The sequence below is a fragment of the Myxine glutinosa genome, chromosome 8 (assembly GCF_964187855.1).
Source record: "Myxine glutinosa chromosome 8, kmMyxGlut1.1, whole genome shotgun sequence".
Lineage (NCBI taxonomy): Eukaryota > Metazoa > Chordata > Myxini > Myxiniformes > Myxinidae > Myxine > Myxine glutinosa.
In genome coordinates this window covers 70645862-70669034 of record NC_136268.1, presented here as the reverse complement: position 1 = coordinate 70669034, position 23173 = coordinate 70645862, and the positions used below count along the sequence as shown (strand labels likewise).

Here is a 23173-nt window from a genome sequence, read left to right as displayed (position 1 = left end):
CCAACAAGCGCCAGGACAAAGAGACCAAAAAATGGTGAGACAGTTTCTCTTTCCTTCAGCTCTGGAATGTTCCACACCAACGTCACACTATGTCCAATCATCGAGCGCTACTCAATCATCCCATCGCACCTCCACCAATCACAAAGGCCAGGGTGTGGCCTCCTCGTTATGAGTCGTCGTAACGTCGTCATTCGGGAATGTTCAGATGAAGTCAGGGTTTCCTTGCCGATTAGCAAATGCTGTCCCTCTCAGCCCTGATGGCGCCGTGAGCACATGAGTCTATTTGTTATAGTTGTTGTTGTTGTTTTACTGAGCCCTCAAATTCCTGGCTGGCCGAATGTAATAAGAACATTAGGGAAGAATCACAGGGAGGCAATCACGTACAGGGGAATTTAACCTTACAGACCCTATGATTAATTAGCACAAAACCACCCTCCTTATGGTGACATACAAATGCTCTTACCCGGACAGATAACCTACTTATGTACATCGAGATGGGTTTTTCTTCTTCGTGACACTCAGAGCATGCTAATCTATACGATTCTGACTTTCCTATGAGGTATTTCATACCTGCCCCCACAAACGTAACAATATGTTTCATTAAGAAGTGCATTTGTGTATTTAACTGGTTAATAACCAGCATACAACTGTTGAAATTCCTTTAATATTGTCAATAGTTTAGGATACAAAGAGGATCTGGCATCAAATTCTGATGCTGCTTCATGCTCAGACAATTTATATGGTTCAGAATACAAAGGAAGCAGCTTTTGTTTGAACTTTTCCTCATTGCTGATAATTTCCTCATCCACTCAGTGCCGAGTTTACTTTCAGAAGGAATGAAACTTCTAATAATGCAGATTACTAGGATCTATGTAAGGAATTTAAACATTAAGCATGGTCTGTAAAGGTATATGCAGTAGATGTTGGATGGTCCCAGAGTCCCAATCAACATTCCCAAAGGAATGATGCACCACAGTCCCGATGGTCCCAAATCCTTGCTGTGATCAACTCACAAGAAACAGCCGAGTGATAATCTCTTGCAATTGGAACTGAAAATTTAGTTACCATAAGCTCAACCATTTACCATTGACACATGCAGAAAAAGGCACAGAACCAGTTCATTTACAAAAAGAAACCAATTAATTTAAATCTTCCTCTAATCTCTTAGCCAATGCATGGCTCTCAACAGAATCCTCTCCCTGTCAAGGCTGGAGTGTCCCAAGGCAGTGTTCTGGGCCCAGTCTGATTCCTGATCTTCAACAATAATCTCTGGCTCTCTGGAAAATCCTCTTTATCTATTTGCTGACCACTCCACCCTCTGCCGTAACATCCCTTATTCTTCAACAATCAACACAATATTCAACACAATATTGTTCAATAATATTCAACACATCTTTCAATCTCCGATTTCATTCCTGAAATTCCTTGTAGTGTCAATTTGTTGAAGATATTATTGAAGATATTAAGTAATATTTGAAGATATTACACAATTAATGTCCAAGGGTCTTCACAATTTGTTCATGGGAGGTCCAATAGTTTATACATGACATTATTGACAATAATCCATCAGCAGCTAAAATATCAAACAGCAAATAACAGCTTTTGTCAAAAACTTGTGTTTGCTAAATGCTCAAAAAAATACAACAACCAAGCAAAAACCCAACAACCACGCAGCCCACACATAATACACTCCTTTTTATCTCTTGCTTTAACTGATGTCAGCACATGTTTACTGAGGCCACAAACAAGGTGCGTGGGAGGTTCAAAAATACCTGGAATTTTGTTTATAATGAATATTTACATAACCTCGATGGGCAATCATCACCATATTGTGCAGTCAGTCATCTGAATTGTTTAAGCCTCAATGTTTTGGTCAACCAGAAATTTCAGCATTGTTCGCCATTCCAACCTCGGCTTCATTACCTCACTCGCCAACACTTTAATTTTCAGTTTGTGTGCAAGTAGGAAACATATGATTATGAGTGTTACCATTACTAACACCTTAAATCATAATATGAGTTCCCTTACTTACTAATAACCTTCATGCGGGAGTGGTGATGGGATGGGACCATCAATGGGACCATCAATCCTGCGCAATGGTTGCCAACCAATGGCTGTTTGTCTGCGCTCCATCCTTTTTTAAATGCCGAGTATAAAGCAAGGAAGCAGCACGTGCCATTTTTTAAGTCTTTGGTTTCACACTCAAAGCGGACTATTCTAATCATCGCACCACCGAGTCTGGTTAAAAGAAAAGTTACTTTAAAAATATTCATGGAAATGTTTCTTTCGTAATCAAACCTCCAGGTCAAATTTGAACAACTATCGTGTTTGCAACTCGTGATTTCAGGTGCACCTTTTACCACAACTTTGATATGTTTTGACAAATCTTTGGAGCTCCTCTGGAGAACATCCGACAATGCCATCTGAAATGAAATTGAAAAAATATTTGCATCATGAAACAGGGACTATAATTACAAAGCAATGTATATTCCCTTTTCAACTTAAACTTCTTCATACAATAGAGATAATCAAATAAGAGACACAAAGTCACCTAAGACTTATTTTATTTAAGTTTTACCCAGCAGACCCCACAATCTCAGTCTCCAACAAAATGGACACAACAATCTCGAGCTCATCATTGACCTTGCTACTGTCAACTCTGCATATGCTGACTCATTGCTCTCGAGGTAAGCTTGCATCCACTGTTCAATAAAGAGGTTTCCTCAAATTGTACAAGAATCTTCCATGGGTATCGTTTATATTGCTCCTGTGTATTCATGTGAGCACCAATCTTGAAATTCAGTTTCTCAATCCCAAGAGCAGCATTGAGTGCTGAATCCGAAGTTACGTTGTTTTTTTGTTTCTTTGATGTCTGAAAGATGATGTCTGATGGAAGCATCACTAGGCCATAATTAATTAATAATCGATGGAGTTATACGAAGCTATCGGGAAAGTCAAGTAGAACATGACACCGAATGCCAATCATCCTACCTGCTTCCTGACCTTTCCTCAATATGTATCAATTTTAAGTGATACAATGTCTCTACATTATCGTTGCTGACAAAGCATGACATGTATAGCTCTTTTTGCTGTTTTTCCTTTATACAGTCGTGGCCAAAAATATTGACACCCTTGCACTTTTTCAAATAACTCACAATTTTCACGAAAAATAAGTTGAAATTGACAAAATTATTTGGTCTCCACAATTCTTTATTTCACTGTTAATATTACAGAATCTTTGTTTTTCATTCAGAACTTAATATGTCCTTTTAAATCAGAAAATAAAAAGAAATGGCATTTACAAAATTATTGACACCCTAAACTTAATATTTGGTATCACAGCCTTTGGACAAAAATAACTGCAGTCAAGCACTTCCTATAGCCATGAATGAGCTTCCTACACCTCTCTACTGGCAGTTTGGCCCACTCTTCTTGTGCAAACTGCTCCAGTTCTCCCAGATTTGAAGGGTGCCTTCTCCCAACTGCTCTTTTCAGATCTCCCCACAGGTGTTCAATGGGATTTAGATCTGGACTCATTGCTGGCCACTTCAGAACAGTCCAGCATTTTGTCTTGAACCATTCCTGGGTGCTTTTTGAAGTGTGTTGGGGTCATTGTCCTGCTGCAAGACCCATGACCTTCGACGGAGACCCAGCTTTCTGACACTGGGTTGAACATTGTGCTCCAAAATGCTTTGGTAATCTCCTGATTTAATCTCCTGACCCCCCCATAAAAATCACTGAACCTCCTCCATGTTTGACTGCAGGGAAGGAGTTCTTTTCTTTGAAGGCTTCATTTTGTTTTCTGTAAACATAGAGATGATGTGCTTTACAAAAAAGCTCTAATTTGATCTCATCTTTCCAAAGGACATTCTCCCAGGAGGATTTTGGCTTGTTCAGGTGTGTTTTGGCAAACTCCAGTCGGGCTTTCTTATGTCTCTCTCTCAGCAGTGGGGTCCTCCATAGAACCCCCTTTCATTGAATTGGTGACGGATGGTGTGAGTTGAAACTGTCGTACCTTGTGTCTGAAGCTCAGCTTGAATCTGTTTGGCAGTTGATCGAGGTGCTTTCTCCACGATTTGAACAATCCTTCGCTACAAATTCGATTTCTCTTGTGGCCACGTCCAGGGAGGTTGGCTACAGTGGTTAGCTACAGCAGAATGACTCCTTTTCTCTATTCAAACTGGTTGAATGAGTGATTTTATATTGCAGGCACCAGCAACTCACCAGAGGTGAGTTCCATTCCAAAGTAAAGGAGAATTACCTGGTTGAAATCTAATTATTTCTAACAACTTCTAAAAGGTGCGAATAATATTGTCCAGGCAATTTTAGGAATTCTGTATGGAATAAGCGAAGATTTCAGCTTTTTTTGTTTTGTTTCACTGCAAACCAAAGAAATACATTTGTGGATACCAAAATATATATATATATATATATATATATATATATATATATATATATATATATATATATATATATATATATATATATATATATATATATATATATATATATATATATATATGTATATATATATATATATATATGTATATATATGTATATATATATATATATGTATATGTATATGTATATATATATATATGTATATGTATATATATATATATATATATATATATATATATATATATATATATATATATATATATATATATATATATATATATACAGACTTGGCATTTAATATGGAATATTTTTTTTTTCTTGACTTGGGTTTACTTTCTTAACTCAGTATATCAATCTGGTCAGTTTATTTTACACTTTGGTGATTTATTTGTGAAGAGAACCATGTCACTGATTGTCTGTCGCAGCAAGAAGTCAACAACAGGATTATATCACAGGTGGCGTGGCAAAATGTACGGACAGGTGCATTTGATGATTGGCTTCACAGTCGTGTATACAAGGGTTGTTTCGTTCTGTATTAGTGGAAAACAACTGCTGCACGTCTCCAAAAGTTATTGCCGCTTCCTCTGGAGATGGTCCGTCAACTCGACAATGCTGTTTGTCATGGAGTGGTGGCTTTACGAAATTACGGCATGAGACAGCGTGCTGTTGCTCGGCAGTATGGCATCACTCAAGGTCAGGTGTCAAAGATCCTGAAACGAAATGCTCAGAGGGGTGTCCCTACTCCAATACCGAGGCCAGGACGTCTCCGCAGAACCACAAGGAGGGATGATCGCCAGCTGCACCGGTTAGTCCGCAATGGCCGTACCAAGTCCGATAATCGGCTTAGGGCTGAGTGGCAGCAACTGACAAATGTGCCTGTATCCAGAAGGCGAGTCAACCAACGAATGGTTCAAGCAGGCTATCGTGCCAGGCGTCCCCTGAGAAAACCACGCCTGACCAGACAACACCGCCAGCGCTGATTGAGGTGGGCCAGAGAGCACCGTCAATGGCAGCCAGGACACTGGAATCACGTGATTTCAGTGACGAGTCTAGATTTCTGGTCTATCGTCAAGATGGCCGAGTCCGAGTGCGCAGACAAGTGCATGAAGCCTACAACAAAGATTGTATAGTGCCAAGAGTCCAAGCTGGAGGTGGTGGGGTGACCGTTTGGGCTGCTTTTCATGCAGGGGCAGCAAAACTGACCTGGTTGTTCTGAATGTAAACCTGAACCAGTTCAAGTGCAGGGCCATTCTGGAAGAAACATTGCTTCCATTTGCTCGTGCAGCCTTTCGAGGAAACTTTGTCTTCCAAGATGACAATGCACGGCCTCATCGTGCTCGCATGATCCAACACTTTCTTGCTGACCGTGGTGTAGAGCATATGGAGTGGCCTGCCATGTCCCCGGATATGAATCCGATAGAGAACTTGTGGGCATAATTAACGCATCAAATGGACCCCTGGGACCAGCAGCTGACTTCTGTGCATGAATTGCAGCAGACTATTGTCACTGCATGGCAAGCGATTCCTGTCCAAACCTTGGCAAATCTCGTGAACAGCATGCCTCGACGTGTACGTGCTCTCCTGAATGCTCGTGGGGGTTACACGAAGTACTGAACTGTAATTTTACTGTCCGTAATCCCAGTCGTAATTTAACTTTTGTTTTTGTTAAAAAATTTTTTGGCTAATGTGCAAAATAAAGAGATACTTCTGGAAAACATACAGAAGTTCAACACAGTACTGTCCATGAATTGAGTTCGATATCAGTTTACATCACTTTCAAGGATCAATTTATTTGTTTCGAAATGTCAAATGTGGTTTTTGTTTCTTTTAAAGGTCACATTAACAAAATTTAGAATAATTTCAACATAATTCCAATGAACTTTTGGTTCTAAGACATCTTGAAAAGTAAGTTCACCCCCAAAAAAAAATATTCCATATTAAATGCCAAGTCTGTGTATATATATTTGTATTTATATATATATATATATATATATATATATATATATATATATATATATATATATATATATATATATATATATATATATATATATATATATACATATATATATATATATATATATATATATATATATATATATATATATATATATATATATATATATATATATATATATATCAGTGTACACACACACACACACACACACACACACAAACACACACAACTTTTTATCAAACAGAAAAACATTGATTCTTTGTTAACCCAGAAACTTGTGCAGAGGATTTGGCACTTCATAAGGGGTACGAGCACAAATGGCTTACGCTTTCATTCCAAAAAGGAACTCACCCCAGCGTAAAACATCTTGTTTCGAAACCTGCTGTTGAACTTTTTTGGGTTTGCTTCTGCACAAAAGGAGAACAGGTTAACGCACAATCAGTGAACTTGCCTTTGTACTGGACCAAAATACCTTACGTGGTAGCAATATGTTGTGCCAGTTCTGTGGATATACCTCGAGACACGTGAAACTCGAGTGTGACATGAGCATCAAAGCCAAGGCTGAAGTAGTTATTGAAGACATCGAAAGGGAGCTGAAAGAAATAAATACACATCAATGTTACCACAGCAGGTCACCAAGAGTGGGACATACGAGACTACTTTGCAGACTCAGAAGAGAACATCTAGATGAAAAGTCATCAAAGCAAGAAGGAGGTAAAAGAGACTATTTATGCGTTTTGGTGAACACAATTGGTTACCTGGATTAACTGCAGAGAACCAAGTCAACCTGTCTTACATTTGTAAACACACACCTCAACTCCTCCAATACAATCCTTCCTGCAGAGCATTGTTTCCACATCACCTTTTCCCCTCTCACCCAGCTTCTCACCTGCTCAGCCCCCTTCTCTCCATCTTCGGTATCTGGATTGCGCCGAGTGTGCAGGCGCCAGCGATCCAGCTGCACAACAATGCCACCCTCCACATGACTCAACACCTTTGTCACCGGTTCATCTCTGTACCCCTGCATGGATTATAACACACACTGGGTCATCCAATAATTATTACACCCATAAGCACAGTGACCATGCATCCTCTTTGCACGTGCAGGTCATAGCTGGAAAAAAACCTAACTGCAGTGACTCTATGCCAAAGGGGTCCATGTAGCAGAGAAACGAGAAAAGGGTGGACATTGATAAGTACGAAAAGAGGAATAACATAAAACCGAGTAAGATTAGCCCATAAAGGAACAGAATGGGAAGGAGTTCGTCAGTCGGTGTAAAAGCGATCATGAATATGCATAGCTGAGCACGTGAGGTCGTGATGGCAATACATTTGAAAGACTAAAATCAAGGGGATGAGAAAGAGGAGACTATTCCATAATCAGGAGAATAAGGGGGTGAATTAATGCAGGTGGTCAACCAGCCTGGACTTTGGGAAGGTGGGCAGAGCAGGGATTCTTGAGGAACACATGCAATCTGAAGTAGCTTCAGAAGAGCAGAAAGAGGGCAGGAGCAAGGCTAGAAGTAAGCTTGTATCGAGAGCCCACAAACTTTTTTTCTGGTGGGAGAGAGCGACAGTCCCTGGAAATTCACCCCGTCTTGAGATTCCAATGTTGCAGAAGGCCTCGTTTTTGACCGTCTCAATAAGAGCAAGGTGCGAAGCAGCAGCACCAGCTCAGAGAGTGGAACCATACTTCGTGGAGATATGTATGAAAACCCCTTTTTTGTTTGCAGAGTCGAAGCTCATGGAGGAGCCAAAATACACCCTGCCCAACCCCTTCTCCACATTCCACTTCCTGCCCCCTCTACACAACCCATCTCCACGTTTTATAGCCCCCATCGCTGCTCCATGCTCAATTACACTGCCAACTACGCCCCATCCCTGTCCCTCTCAGATTCCCCCTGCACTTCCCCTACAAGCAACCCGCCCCCTCACCCTGCCCCGTATTCTAGCTCCTTTCCACATTTCTGCCCCCTTCCAACAGTGCCTCCTCACTGTCCCTAGCTGTATTGACCTCCAAATATCCAAGTCTTCCTCTCTAATCTAATAGATAAGTCCATCTCGGCTTGCTCCTGCTAAGCCTGGAACTTTCTACTTAACAGAATGATTCCTTCAACAGGATATCTCCAATTTCTATGCATCTCTCCCCAACTATTGTTTCTGTTTTGAAAGGGTCGAGTCCGATCCTAGTGGCAGGGTTGTTATTTACACCAAGAACACCATTTGTCACTGTGTACTGTTATAACCCCTCCAAACCCTCAGGAGAACATTTGACTGTGATTTATCCCCTACAACCACCTCTTGTTTGCCTGCATGTTGTATAGAATGGTAATTGCACATCGCCTGACATACTCATTTTTCAATGTACTTTCAATTAGGTGTACCATTAGCGTCACGACAGCGCATCTGGATAAGTGAAGACTTGGGTCAGTTGGTAATAGATATATGTCCATGAGGCCACAGATGAGCGCACACCAGTCTGGGCCAAATTAAGAAAATGACATATATTACACTTTGGCAAGGCCACCATGTGAAGATGCAAAACTGAAGTTTTTTTTCAGTGCAACACTTACACCTCCCCAATTAAGCGTGCGTGCAAGGTCATTGCCGGTGCCCAGTGGTAACACAGCAACTGGAGGTGGCGGTGATATTTGCAGTTGATCCAAGATTGACAGAATCCATCCAACCTGCGTGCAACATAAATTTCAAAAAGCCTTGTTTAAGTGAAAGAATGATGTTGAAGTGAATTATGACATATTCAAGGACATTAATGAAAATGACATGACATGGTGAAGTACATCAAATTGAAATATAACCCACAGCATTACAAGGAGTTTCTTGGTGGAATGCAGGAAGGTACGTGCAGGAATGCATTGATGGAGGAAGGAACGTGCACGCTGGAATGCATTGATGGAGGAAGGAACGTGCACGCTGGAATGCATTGATGGAGGAAGGAACGTGCACGCTGGAATGCATTGATGGAGGAAGGAACGTGCACGCTGGAATACTATTGTGATGAGCACATGGAATGGCATAAAGTATTACTTACAGTACCATCACCTCCACAGGCCATAATCCTCAAATTAGGAACCGTTCGATACATGTCCAGTCTGAGGCACACCAAGGCAGCACGTAAAATGAAGGAGAGTCAGGTGTAAAAGTAACTGCTGTGACATTCTCAGAGACAGTTGCCCCATGACATGTTATCATGCAGTCACTTATTCGATGGTGTCACCAGTTTTGCATCTCCTCTTTTATAACATCGTCATTGGCTGTTTGTAAATATGCTGACACAATGATTAGGTGCAACATGGTAATACTGTGATGGTGAATATACCTCACTATGATTGTGTACTAGTAAGTGTATGCTGTGCCTCTACTCTGGGGATCTATCTGAATAGGGGTTCAATATTTCACAACAAAAATGATGAAACAAAAAAAAGATCTTGTCAAAGCTCATAGCTTTCCGGCGATGCCAAGAGAGCAACCACAATGATGCAGAATATCCTGTTTGCAAACTCCAACTGGCAGGGATTGAAATCTGTCCTGTCTCAAAGGGATTGGGCAATCTGTCCCTCCATCAATCCAAAAATTTCCTTGGAGTATCAGAGGTACTCACAGTCTCAAGGTCCTTGTTCATAGCTCCATCGGCTATGGACTACTGCCCAACCCGATGGGCATACGACTCAGCTGTTGTTTTCACATCACAGGCAAGTCGGTGGTCTATTCTTTTTTTAAACCGTCTCTTCTCTGATATTACTCCCTCTGCTTGCTCGGTTATCTGAGCATTCCCATCAACTTCAGGGTGCACTCGTTTTTCCAGTAAGCCCTGCTGGTTCAACTTCCAAAATACAGGCTGACGGCACACCTCAACTCCTTTGTTCCTCACTCCTCTCGTCTATGCAACCACCATCCCGAGGCAATTCTTTCCCACTCTTCCCTCCAGAGGCTGAAGCAGGCAGTGCATCGCCACGAAAAATCATCCCCAATCTCAATTCGTTATCTTTATTACCCCATTAACCCTTTCTAAACAAACTATCTTACTTGCTGGTTTCAGTGTTTGCTCCACTCCTCTCTTCTTTTCCTGGTTCATTCATTCCCTTGCGGATTGTGCCTACTTGTTACCTCATTACCCCCCACTGCCAGTTCAACCTTTCTCTTCCATGAACCACTCTTGTAGAGAGAAATGAATGATCGTTTTAAGGCCATTTTCCCCGCGAGAGCTGGGGTTAGCCTTGCGGGCCCCATGACAATCATGGTTCCCTGTTTTGAGGCAATGTTTGGCCGGATGCCCTTCCTGACGCCAACCCTTGGTCGCCTCTTACGATGCGCAGCGATGCGGTGTACCTATTCTAAATCGGGGTACACACCGGGATCATTCATGCCAGCAAGCTGGTACTCAATTTGCCGACCTCGGAAGGATGACAGGCCGAGTCAACCCCCCTGGCGTTAATTCAGCGATCGACCGGGATTCGAACCCAGGATCCTTGGATCCCAAGCCGGCACCCTAACCGCTAAGCCAACACCAGGCCAACACCACTCTTGTAGAGAGAGAGAGAGACAGAGACAGAGACAGAGAGAGAGAGAGAGAGAGAGAGAGAGAGCAACAAGGGTTACCTGAATGTCATGACAGGCAGAACAGAAGTTCATAACAGGTGAAATAAAAAAAAAGAACCACCCTTAGAGGCCATTTTTCCCTGCAGAGCACGGGTTGGCCTTTTTTGGGCACCGTGGTCCCATTTTTGAGGTGATGTTTTATGGCCCTTCCTTGCTCTTCCTGCCGCCAACCCTGTTAGTCGCCTCTTGCGACACACAGGGAATTACCAGTGAACTGGTACTCAATTTGCTGACCTCGGAAGGATGGCAGGCTGAGTCAGTGAGTCAACCCCCATGGCGTTAATTCAGCGATCGACCGGGATTTCGAACCCAGGATCCGAGGATCCCAAGCCGGCACCCTAACCGCTAAGCCAACACCAGGCTAAGTTCATAACAGGTGTGAGAAGAAAAATCACTGCTTATTACAGAAAAGATGCACCATGTAGGAAGTACTTATTTTGTACGCAGCATAAGGCTCTTTCATATATGCACGCATAACTCCGCAAGACTCAACCGTTTAAGTTTTGTATTCCACTGATATGCCAGATCTGGATTTGGACCTGAAACAAAATCGAATCGGCTTGTCATCCCTTTTGTACGCTGGGAGTTTGTCTTGGTGGCTTGTGCTGGATGTAAACTCTTTAAAAACAACATTAAAAGTTACTCACGCCTCCTCAGGTCCAGTTTTGCTAAGGTCAAATACTTGTCTAGGATTTAACAGCCACATGAGAGTTTGCATGACCTTGTGACCCTGGAGATAAAAGAGAGTGAAAGAGAAGGTAAAATGATGAAGCTCTGATGCAGTGAAATCTTTCAGTAAGAGTAGACAAAAAAAATCACAAAGTCTGTAAACCCAAATAAAGACAACAGCCTTACCTGGTTTCCTCCACTGCGAGGATTGATAAAGACAAGCAGTGGTTTCACCAGAGGAGATGTAATGGGCTTGATGAGGAAAGGTTTCCATTTGATTTCCTGCACAGGCCAAACCTGAAATGAATAAAGAATTTCAAAATCTTCAGCTCTCACCCAATTATCCCCTGCATGCACATCAGAGGTGAAGGCAATCGAAAACGATCCAACCGAACCACAACAAAAGAGTTGCTCATTTTGCCACCTCAGAGAAAGTCTTCATCAGAAGGAACAGCAGAGAGAGGGGGGGACACCAACAACAGAGTTGAAGGCCAAAATAGAAGCAGACATGGCAAACAATTGGTGTGGGGAGGAATGGGGAGCAGGAGATGATGCGTGGGGTGGACAAGATGGATACAGAAGGAAAGTCTCAGGAGGGAAAACTGTAATTTTGGAAGGAGGAGGGATTGAGGTGGGGATGTGGCGGTTAACGACAAACGAGATGGAAGAGAATGTGGCAGTTTGCTCCACGGGTGGGGAAAAAAGAGCAACGAATGAGTGGAGGTGAGCAGTGATCCTGGATTTAGGTAGTTTCACGAGAAAGGGGTTGATGGTGGACCGTGTTTGCCCTGCAGAAAAATGTGGGGGGTTGGGGGGGAGTAGGAACAATGCAATAAAAAAAGCGGAGGGTGCGAGGAGGCGGTAGAAGACAGAGACCACCAACCTGTCTGCGATGCAAAGAGATAGGCCCAATAAACTCAGCTTCAGCACGGGATATTCCAATAACCAATAACCACAGCGTCAAGCTGAGCAAGATGCGAGACAGGGGAGCTAGCCCAGAGGGGAGAGCAGTACTCCATAAAGTTGCAGATGAAGGCCCTGTAGGTGGATAGGAGTTCAGGTGTGCCAAGGAAGGACTTTGTACGATGCAAGACCTCCAGTCGGCGACTGACTTTGGAGGCCAACTTTGAAATGTTAGAAAGATCATGGCTGACAACGAGACCCAGGAATTTGAATGACTGAACTTCTTCAAGAAGATTGTTAATAAAGTAGATCGGAGGGTTTGCCGGACCATCCATTCGGAGAGAGATAATGAGAGTGAGATTTGTCAGGATTGAAAGACATATACCAAGTGTTTGACCAGTTTGTGATTTTGTTTTCAAGGTCTGAAGAGAGGGACGAGGTTGCAGCATGTGATGGCGGAGGGTTGAGTCATCAGGAAATACATAGAGGATTTCAGAGAGATCATATTGAACCAAATTGTGAAGACCCTCGGAGATTAATTGTACAATGCCTTCAAACGCAAGGATGAGGTAATTGAGTGGACAGAGGAGGTGAAAATATAAATTGTGTCACAGGTTGTGACCATAGTGCAGTCGTTGTTGTTGAAGATTGACGGATGGTGCAGCAGAGGGTGGAGTGATCAGAAAATAGATAGAGGATTTTCCAGAGAGTCAGAGAGATCATTGATGAAGATCAGGAATAGGACTGGGCCCAGAACACTACCTTGGGGAACTCCAGCCTTGACAGGGAGAGGAGATTGAAGGATTCCGTCACGTGCCACACATTGGCTATGAGAGTAGAGGAATTAAGTAAGCCATGTGTGGAGGTGACCTTGAATTCCATTGGCAGAGAGTTTGGAGAACAAGGCAGGATGCCAGACTGTATCGAAAGCTTGAGATTTGTCCAGAGAGACGTCCCTGGAAAAAAGAAAAAAAAAAACGTCCCTGATCTCACGTCTGACATTCAGGGCCTCCATCCATTGTTGGGTGAGTGGAAGCAGCATGTCCAAGGTGGAGTGACCTGGTCTGAAACCTATGGAAGCATCTGTTCAGTGCCCAACCATTGGGTGGGAGATGTTCATTACCTCATGGTGTCTTTCACAAAGAGTAGGCGAATCATCACCGGCATTCTAACCAAATTCACTTTTCTGCCCGAACCATTTCTAAGAAGGGCAAACCGCCAAGTGTAATCCTTTCTAAATAACTGTTTAAATTCCTATGAAGCAATGGCAAACCACTGATTGCAATCTTTTCCAACTAATTGTTTCATTCCTCACGAACTAGCTGTTTTCTGACTCTCCTGAGCGTGTGCACACACTTGTTGTGGACTTTGGGAATGCACTGAGATTGCGTTCGGTCAGATTAGCCTTCCAGGAAGAGAAAGAAAGTTGTTTCAGAGCAACTGCCTCACCACAGGATTCAGTGTACCATGGGTAGGGAGAAGGAAGAAGGGTAGGATAATTGAAGACGAGATGGGATGAATCTGTGCATGACGCAGAGAGCAAATTTCTTTGGAAGAATTCCCGGGATGATCAGACGAACCAAATGGAGCAGAGGAAGAGCAGGAGATATTTGCAGGGAAGTTGGTCATCACCAAGTCCAGAAGGGAGGATTTAGCATTTGGAGAAATCTGGGTTGGAAAGTTCACAGATTGGATCAGTCCCATGGAGTCACAGAAGTCCTTTGTTGAAATGCCATGGCTGGTGATAGAGGTACTAACACGCAGCCATCTTGCATGGTTACAATTAAAATCGCCACATGTGAGAAAGAGAGAGTTGGGATGAGTGGTTAGAAGTTTGTCCATGTTGTTTGAATGAAAGATGTAGATAGAGTCATGAACAGAGGAGAGACACGAAGGAGTTGAAGACATCCTGTGAGAGGAAGGATTCTGTTAAAAGATGAAGTCTGGTTTGTCGGCAGCGGCCTGGATTGAGAGATCTGTCAGGTTAGAGCAGAGACCTTGGATGTTTGAGATCCACACAGTTAGAGGTGGGGGGAGGAGATGTTGAAGGGTACATGATGGGGGAGAGGCTTTGTGGGTAAAGGTGAGGCTTTTGGGGGATGGAGTGAGGGGGGAAGTTTTGAATGCGAGGTGTGCGGGAGAAGGTTCGAGTATGTGGGGTGCAGGGTTATACACCACAGGTCAAACCATGTCCCATTAAAAAAAAAGCAGAGAGCACACAATGTATGGTTGAAAAACATGGAGCATCCAGTGTGTGGTTTTAAAAAACTAGAGCAATGCGACTGTGTCGCCAATATGCCTCCACGTAGTCCCTGCCCGTGACAACTCGTTGACTTCCTAAAAATAAACAAGTTTGATTTCAATCCCTTCAGCTCTTCTCAAGTATCATATTTTTAGCAGACATGACAGGTTTCACACATCTATCGGCGAAGCGGTTTCGGAGAAGGATTTTTTTAAAATTAATATTGGCTTTCAAGCTAATATAGCTGCCAAACCATGAGACACATGACATCAAAAATGTACACACTGTGTTGTGGAAAACCAATCAGGTCCACACAACTTTAGTCCAACGGGTTGGTTTAATTGCATTTAGATCATGACATCATCCTGTAAAGTAGGAAATACAATTCAGTATACGATGTGTCATCACATGGGACCATTCATAACATTCAATGCAAGCAAGCTGGATATTCTATGCATGCGTACCGTTAGCGAGTCTACTAGATGTAACGTGTCACAGGAGAAGTCCCGGAGCTCCGTCTGCAGCAGCGGGTCTTATAGTCACGCCCCTAGTGGTGTCAACGAGCAACGAGCATCACCCCGGGTTCAGTACGAATACGATTTCACTACATTCTCCCCCCCCCCCGTCAGAATTATACGGAAGCGCGGCTAAAAGCGAGTGAGCGTCAGCACGAATAGGGTGCGGAACATCAGCCGACCCAACCGTATCGGGCCGGGCGGCGAATTTCTCTGCCAGCACGCGTCCGAAATTCCCCGGGTACGGCATCACGTATCCCCGTGTCCCCGGCGTCGGAGGCGCCAACAGGGTCGGGTGACGAAGGGGGTAACTCCAAGTCGTCGGGCCCAGGTAGTCCCGGCGAGGGGAGGGTCGGTAGACTGTCGGCGATGGGAGCGTCGGGAGAGGCCATAGTCTCATAGATGGGTTCGATCGGTTCGTCCGATTCCCTACTTAGGTCGTCGACCCCGCAAGGGGCAAGGTGACGGACGGAGACAGTAGTCTCACGGCCATCAGTCGTCATCACACGAGCATGCTCAGGATTAGCCTGGAGAATCTGCACTTTGTCCACTAGGGGGTCGTACTTGCTCGCGCGAACCGCCCGTTTAAGGTAGGCTGGCCCGGGCCCAGCGAGCCAACTGGGCAAAGACCGTATACACCCCGAGCTCCTGGGGTGGTGGAAAAGTCGCTCGTGGGGAGTTTGGTTGGTTGCCGTACTCAGGAGAGCCCTGATCGAGTTCAACGCCGCAGGTAGCGACCAAGCCCATTTATCGAGGCCCCGGCCGAGGGTCCGGAGGTGGAGCATGACGGCCCTCCAGATAATCCCGTTGAAGCGTTCGATCTGCCCATTAGCCTGGGGTCTGTACGGCGTGGTGTAACTTGAAGCAATGTTATTTTGGAGCAGATAGCCGCGCACCTCCTGAGACAAGAAGACCGCACCCCGGTCGGTATGGACATAAGCCGGGTAACCGAACATTGAGAACAAGTTCTGTAAGCATCGCATCACCGTGGCAGCAGTCATGTCCGCGCACGTATAAGCAAAGGGGAATCGCGAGTACTCATCAACGATAGTGAGCAGGTAGCGAGAGCCGCTCGACACCGGCAATGGGCCCTTGAAATCCATCGCCAAGCGTTCCCACGGGCGTGTAGCCTTCACCAGAGTCCCCATGGGAGGGTTATAGAAACGCGGTTTGATTTCCGCGCAGATAGCGCAGTCGCGACAGATACGGCGGATGATCGTCTTTTAGATGCCTTCATTGCAGGGGTCTCCTCCCAGGAACTAAGGCTCAAACTCTTAGAGAAGACCGACCTGACCTTCGCTACGGCACTCGAGCAAGGGACAGTATACACTGAGGCGCGGATGCAATCGAACACCTATGATCGCACGCGCCTCTTGGCGGGCACCACGCTACACGCCCGGCCAGAGAGTGCTACCGCCGAGGACGCGGATCCGCTCGCAGAACTCCAGGATGCTCCGGAGGAAGACCCAGCCCTAACGGCTGCCGTTACGACCAGACCCAAGGCCTTACGCGGGGCCGCATGCTTTTTCTGTGGGGGGCCACGCCATGCCCGGGTCGTGTGTCTGGCACGAGACGCTATATGCCATTTGTGCTCGCAAAAGGGACATTACGCGAGAGTATGCAGGAAAACGGCACGCGGCTCGCAGCTCATTGACTCGCGCGGTCGCGGTCGCGCGGGCGCGGCGACCTTGAATGGGCTCATTGCGGAGCCCGAGAGCCGAGCCCAAAACCCGGTGCCTTACCCGAATTCGAAGGGGAGGGCCCCTCTCTGCGGGCCCCTGGGCGCTCAGACGTCCTTGGCGGGCGTCACCGGACAGCCACCACCGTCTCATCCTCCATCGGGCACGAAGTCCGTGTCCTTGACCAAACTCCGGGCCACGCAAGGGGCTTTGAAGCCTCGCCAAGCCCCAGCGGAACGTTCTCCTCATGTCGTCCACGAGCTAATGGTGGCCCACGCGCCGACAAAAGCGATTCCAAATACTACGGAAGCCTTTTGCTGCCAAAAGTGTCAAAAGGCGATTTCGAATACTACGGAGGCCTTTTTCTGCCAAAAGTGTCAAAAGGCGATTTCAAATACTACGGAGGCCTTTTCCCGTCAGAATTGTCAGATTTTGAATCGCGAAACACTGGAATGCTTGGGAAAGCCCTCTGATGGCGTTAATGGATTCCCCATGGTCAACGCAGACTCCGGCCATGACCGCAAAACTGCTGCTGGCGTAGGATCCACCCGCGAGGCTGGTCCGACCCATTCGGGGGGCTCAGTCCCGCTCCCAGCAGCCTCGTCTGGCCTGGCTCAAGCCCTTATTCCCCTTATGGTCGAAGGCCATTGTGTTCGAGCTTTGGTGGATACAGGGTCTACGGATAGTTTCATCGACCAGCGACTTGTGCTCAGGCATGGATGGCGGATCTGGAGGTCTACGAGACGGATCTTCATGGCTTCCCAGGGGCTTCGACTCAGCACGAAGGGGGAATGCCGATTGAAACTCGTGCTAAAGGGACGGGTTTTCCCTGATGTACACCTTATGGTTTTACCCGCTTTATGTGCTGATATTCTGTTAGGACATGATTTTCTTAAGCTGCATGGACGTCTGGTAATGGAGTTTGGTGGGCCTGACACGCTTGTTGTGGGGGCGGACGACGCGCTTGCGGTGTGCGCCCTAGCGCAAATGGACGTCCAGCCGCTTTCGCTGTTCCCCAATCTAACCTCCGACTGCACCCCTGTCGCGGTGAAATCACGGCGCTACTCTCGCGCAGACATGCAATTCATTGCGGACGAAACGGCTCAGCTCTTGAAAGATGGCATCATAGAACCTAATGGGTCGCCGTGGCGCGCCCAGGTCTTGGTGGTGCGCAGCGAGGCCCATCGCAGACGCATGGTAATCGACTATTCCCAAACGATTAACCGCTTTACACAGCTGGATGCCTACCCCCTTCCGGGGATGGACGCGCTAGTGCAACAGGTGTCCCAGTATTCGGTCTATAGCACTCTCGATCTCCGTAGTGCGTACCACCAGATCCCTATCTCTAGGGCGGATCGTATCTATACCGCCTTTGAGTCGGGGCAGCGGTTGTACCAATTTACGCGATTGCCTTTTGGGGTAACGAACGGGGTCTCTTGTTTCCAGAGGGCCATGGATGACCTCGTTGCGCGGGAGCACCTAACCGATGTTTTCGTCTACCTCGATAATCTTACGGTTTGTGGATATGACCAAGGGCACCATGATGCTAATCTGAAGCGCTTCCTTGAGGTCGCGCAGCGGTATCACTTAACTATGAACGAAGATAAGTGCCAATACTCCCTACGCACGATAGATCTTCTGGGGTACACCGTGACCCATGGCTCTGTCGCTCCGGATAAGGAGCGTCTGCGACCTTTGCTCGACATGGCCCCTCCCTGTGATCGGGCGTCCCTGAAGCGCGTTCTTGGGCTGTTCGCCCATTACTCCAAATGGGTGCAAAGTTTCTCCGCGAAACTTCGCCCCCTCGTGGCCTGCGACACCTTCCCCCTGAATCCGGCCGCTTTGGCGGCCTTTGAAGGCCTTAAGGCCGACATCCTGAACCTGCACGGGTGTCCGTGGCTCCCTGACGCTGTCCAGCAAGAGCTGCCGGAGCTCCTGGGCATAGTGGTCCATCGCCTCGTTGGGTTGCTGACGTCACATTTGCAGCAAATATCGTGCATACACCGGGCTTTTTTCCTTTATGTACAGCCGTTTGAGCTCCGCGATGGAGAGGTCATACGTCGCGCATTGAGCGATAGAGTTGTACACCCGGTAGTCGATTTTTGAATGTAGTGAAATCGTATTCGTACTGAACCCGGGGTGATGCTCGTTGCTCGTTGACACCACTAGGGGCGTGACTATAAGACCCGCTGCTGCAGACGGAGCTCCGCGACTTCTCCTGTGACACGTTACATCTAGTAGACTCGCTAACGGTACGCATGCATAGAATATCCAGCTTGCTTGCATTGAATGTTATGAATGGTCCCATGTGATGACACATCGTATACTGAATTGTATTTCCTACTTTACAGGATGATGTCATGATCTAAATGCAATTAAGTGTTGTGGAAAACCAATCAGGTCCACACAACTTTAGTCCAACGGGTTGGTTTAATTGCATTTAGATCATGACATCATCCTGTAAAGTAGGAAATACAATTCAGTATACGATGTGTCATCACATGGGACCATTCATCTATCTATAATTCCACTAATCTCTGTGTGTATGCGACCGCTGTTTCTCGACAACTACCGGTCCGATATACTTTAAACTTGCCAGGTATATTGCTGGGGACCCGAGGATGTGCCTTTTCAAGGTTTCATATTAATCGGACAATTACTTACCGAGCTATGTCCAAAAAACGATTCAACCAATCAGAGAGCAGCGAGCTATCGCGTGTGCCGAACGTGGCGAACACACTCTGCCTCGGACGGCACATTTGAGAGCGTATTCATTTATTTCACGTTGGCAAACTATGTTGGCGTTAAACTATGTTTTAAAACTAATTAAAACTACTTTGCGATTCATCGTAACTGCGATTCGTAACTGCCGTTCGCTTTGGCTTTGCGAATGGACCAAACCATTTCATGTAAATAGAGGGGGGGGGGATTGTCACCGGACTCGCAAGCCGTTCGCTTTGGACCAAACCATTTCATGTAAATAGAGGGGGGGGATATAATTTTAGATATAGATATAGTACGGGCATGCCCTAGTAACATTCAATGCAAGCAAGCTGGATATTCTATGCATGCGTACCGTTAGCGAGTCTACTAGATGTAACGTGTCACAGGAGAAGTCCCGGAGCTCCGTCTGCAGCAGCGGGTCTTATAGTCACGCCCCTAGTGGTGTCAACGAGCAACGAGCATCACCCCGGGTTCAGTACGAATACGATTTCACTACACACTGCATATGTATGGGTTGGGGATCATGTTTGTGAAGTTCCATGTTGATCCGATAAGGTTCGTTTTTCTATCCAAGATGGCTGCCAAACCACATGACCTACAACGTCATCTTTTTCAAACTATATGCAACAATGGTATTACATGACATTTGTAAAGTTTCGCAATGATGGGGTAAACGGTTTCTGAGACATAATTATTTAATATTTTCCTTCAATCTAATATGGCTGCCACACCATGTGAATGATGACGTTTTGTGATCAACTTTTAATCGTCATGCCTGGTCGATGACATGTAAAGTTTTGAGTCAATCGCTTCAGTGGTTTGGGAGAAGATGTTTTTTTAAGTTTGAGGTTAAATCTAATATGGCTGCCAAACCATGTGACCTATGATGTCACAAGTTTAATATTCCAATTCAAATGGGTCATAGATCATGTGCATGCAATTTCAGATTTTTAGGATAAGGCATTCGATTAAAACATTTACAGTCACGTGAAAAAGTAAGTACACCCCATGTAAAGTTTTGATTTTTTAAACATATTTCAACATACAGCTATTTGATCTTCATTTCAACAATATTCACAGATAAAGGTGATATAATATAACAAATATCATGAAACATTTACATTTTGTAGTCCATTGTATAATATAAATATACATAAATGCAAATTTCGCATGTGGAAAAAGTATCGCATGTGGAAAAAGTAAGTACACCCCTACATTTATCACTACTTCAAATACCTAAAATTAGAATCAGGTGCACCAGCTCAGGTGCAAATGATTAGAACATCGTTAGAGAGGATCTTGGAGGAACCTGTCTTATTTAAACCTCAGACATTTAGTTTGGTTTGCTCTTTGTTGTTGAAGTGTGCGGCGTCACCATGCAGGGATCAAAAGAGCTCTCTGAGGCCTTCAGAAAGAAGGTTATAGATGCCTACGAGTCTAGGAAGGGATTTAAAAAGATCTCCAAACAATTTGAAATCAATCTTTCGACTGTCCGGAAGATCATCGACAAGTGGAGAAGATTCCAAACAACTGCCAACTTGTTCAGGCCAGGCCGCCCCAGCAAGTTCAGCCCGAGAGCAGACCGCAAGATGCTGAAAGAAGTCTCTAAGAACCCCAGAATGTCATCACGGGACCTACAGGTATCTCTTGCCACTGTTGATGTCAAAGTGCACGAGACTACCATTAGAAAGAGGCTGCACAAATTTGATCTACATGGGAGGTGTGCCAGGAGGAAACCTTTGCTGTCCAGAAAGAACATCAGGGCAAGACTAAAGTTTCCCAATGAACACCTAGGCAAAGACCAGCACTTATGGAACAATGTGCTCTGGACAGATGCGTCAAAGGTAGAGCTATTTGGCCACAGTACCAGAAGACATCTTTGGCAAAAACCAAAGACAGCATTTGACCACAAGAACCTGATACCAGCTGTAAAGCATGGTGGTGGAAATATTATGGTTTGGGGCAGCTCTGCTGCATCAGGGCCTGGGCAGCTCACCATCATAGAATCCACTATGAATTCTTCATTGTACCAGAGGGTGCTTGAGGATAATGTGAGGCCATCTGTCGGAAAGTTGAAGCTCAACCGAAGGTGGACCTTGCAACATGACAATGACCCTAAACATACCAGTAAATCCACCAAGGAATGGCTGAAAAGAAAGAAATGGAGGGTTCTGGAATGGCCAAGTCAAAGCCTGGATCTAAATCCCATCGAGATGTTGTGGGGGGATTTGAAACGAGCTGTGCATGCAAGAAACCCCTCAAACATCGCACAGCTGAAATAATTATGCATGGAGGAGTGGGCAAAAATTTCTCCCAGTCGATGTCAGAGACTGGTAGACAGTTATAAGAAACACCTACTTGAGGTTGTTTCTGCCAAAGGGGGCAATACCACCTATTAGAGCCAAGGGTGTACTTACTTTTTCCACATGCGAAATTTGCATTTATGTATATTTAAATTATACAATGGACTACAAAATGTAAATGTTTCATGATATTTCTTATATTATATCACCTTTATCTATCAATATTGTTGAAATGAAGATCAAATAGCTGTATGTTGAAATATGTTGAAAAAGTCAAAACTTTACATGGGGTGTACTTACTTTTTCACGTGACTGTATAACTTCACCGATGATATCATTATGATGATTTTGTTCCCCATTGGGAGTACTTGACAATGTGCCAAGTTTCCAAATTTTCCATTCAGCAGTTTCCGAAAAATAATGGTTTCATTACTTGTTTCTAATCCAAGATGGCTGCCATCGGACCTGTCGTTGCGAAGAAAAACGAGGTTTAGCCCGTACGGATAGACGGACGGACAACCCGAAAACATAATGTCTCCGGCCACCTTTGTGGGCGGAAGCATGAAAGCATGCCATGTATGAATAGAAAAATCCATGGTGCACACCACATGAGGATTAACTGAATTTGATGAGTGTGCAATTTCCAGAGACATAGTTCAACATGGCTTCAGCAAATAATCCCAAACTTGAAACAACCATTCATATAGCAAGTACATCCAGCCCATATCAAATCTACAATCTGTACAACCCAAATACACAGAGACCATACTGGCTTAAACAAGTCCTTAATTAGCTGGATTTGCACATCACAACCCTGCAACAAACTTACATCGAGTCCTTTCCAGTTACACTTTCGCTTAAGTGAGGCTTTCTTCTTCTTCCTGCTTGAAGCACCAGCAGTGTTCTGCATGGAGGTGGAAGAACAAAACATTTTTAGAACTCTAGTCACTGCAGTGTTAGATTCAGACAGCAGATTTTTACCAAGAGCCAAAAACTTATGTCAACAGCAAAGTACTTGGTGCTGAGATATTGCTGCCGTGAGCCAAGTGCTTGGTGTGGAGTAATTTTTGCTGAGAGGAGAGTGGAGAGTGCTTGTAGCTGAAGGGCAAGTGCAGAGTGCTTGTGACTGAGAGGAGAGTGGAGAGTGCTCGTGGCTGAGAGGA

At 45.0% G+C, this 23173-nt stretch overlaps 1 protein-coding gene across 1 annotated transcript in view; it reads right to left on the bottom strand.

Annotated features, from left to right (window-relative positions):
* Positions 1–23173, bottom strand: part of LOC137432587 (diacylglycerol kinase zeta-like) — a 142953-nt gene that overhangs the window by 82555 nt on the left and 37225 nt on the right. The window contains exons 9-17 of the mRNA XM_078783388.1: positions 22840–22914; positions 11831–11941; positions 11623–11705; positions 9179–9365; positions 8932–9045; positions 7248–7379; positions 6873–6951; positions 6710–6765; positions 2361–2423 (exon numbers count right to left, since the gene is read on the bottom strand). Of these exons, the coding sequence (XP_078639514.1) occupies positions 2361–2423; positions 6710–6765; positions 6873–6951; positions 7248–7379; positions 8932–9045; positions 9179–9365; positions 11623–11705; positions 11831–11941; positions 22840–22914 (900 nt within the window). The remainder of the gene's footprint in view (positions 1–2360; positions 2424–6709; positions 6766–6872; positions 6952–7247; positions 7380–8931; positions 9046–9178; positions 9366–11622; positions 11706–11830; positions 11942–22839; positions 22915–23173) is intronic.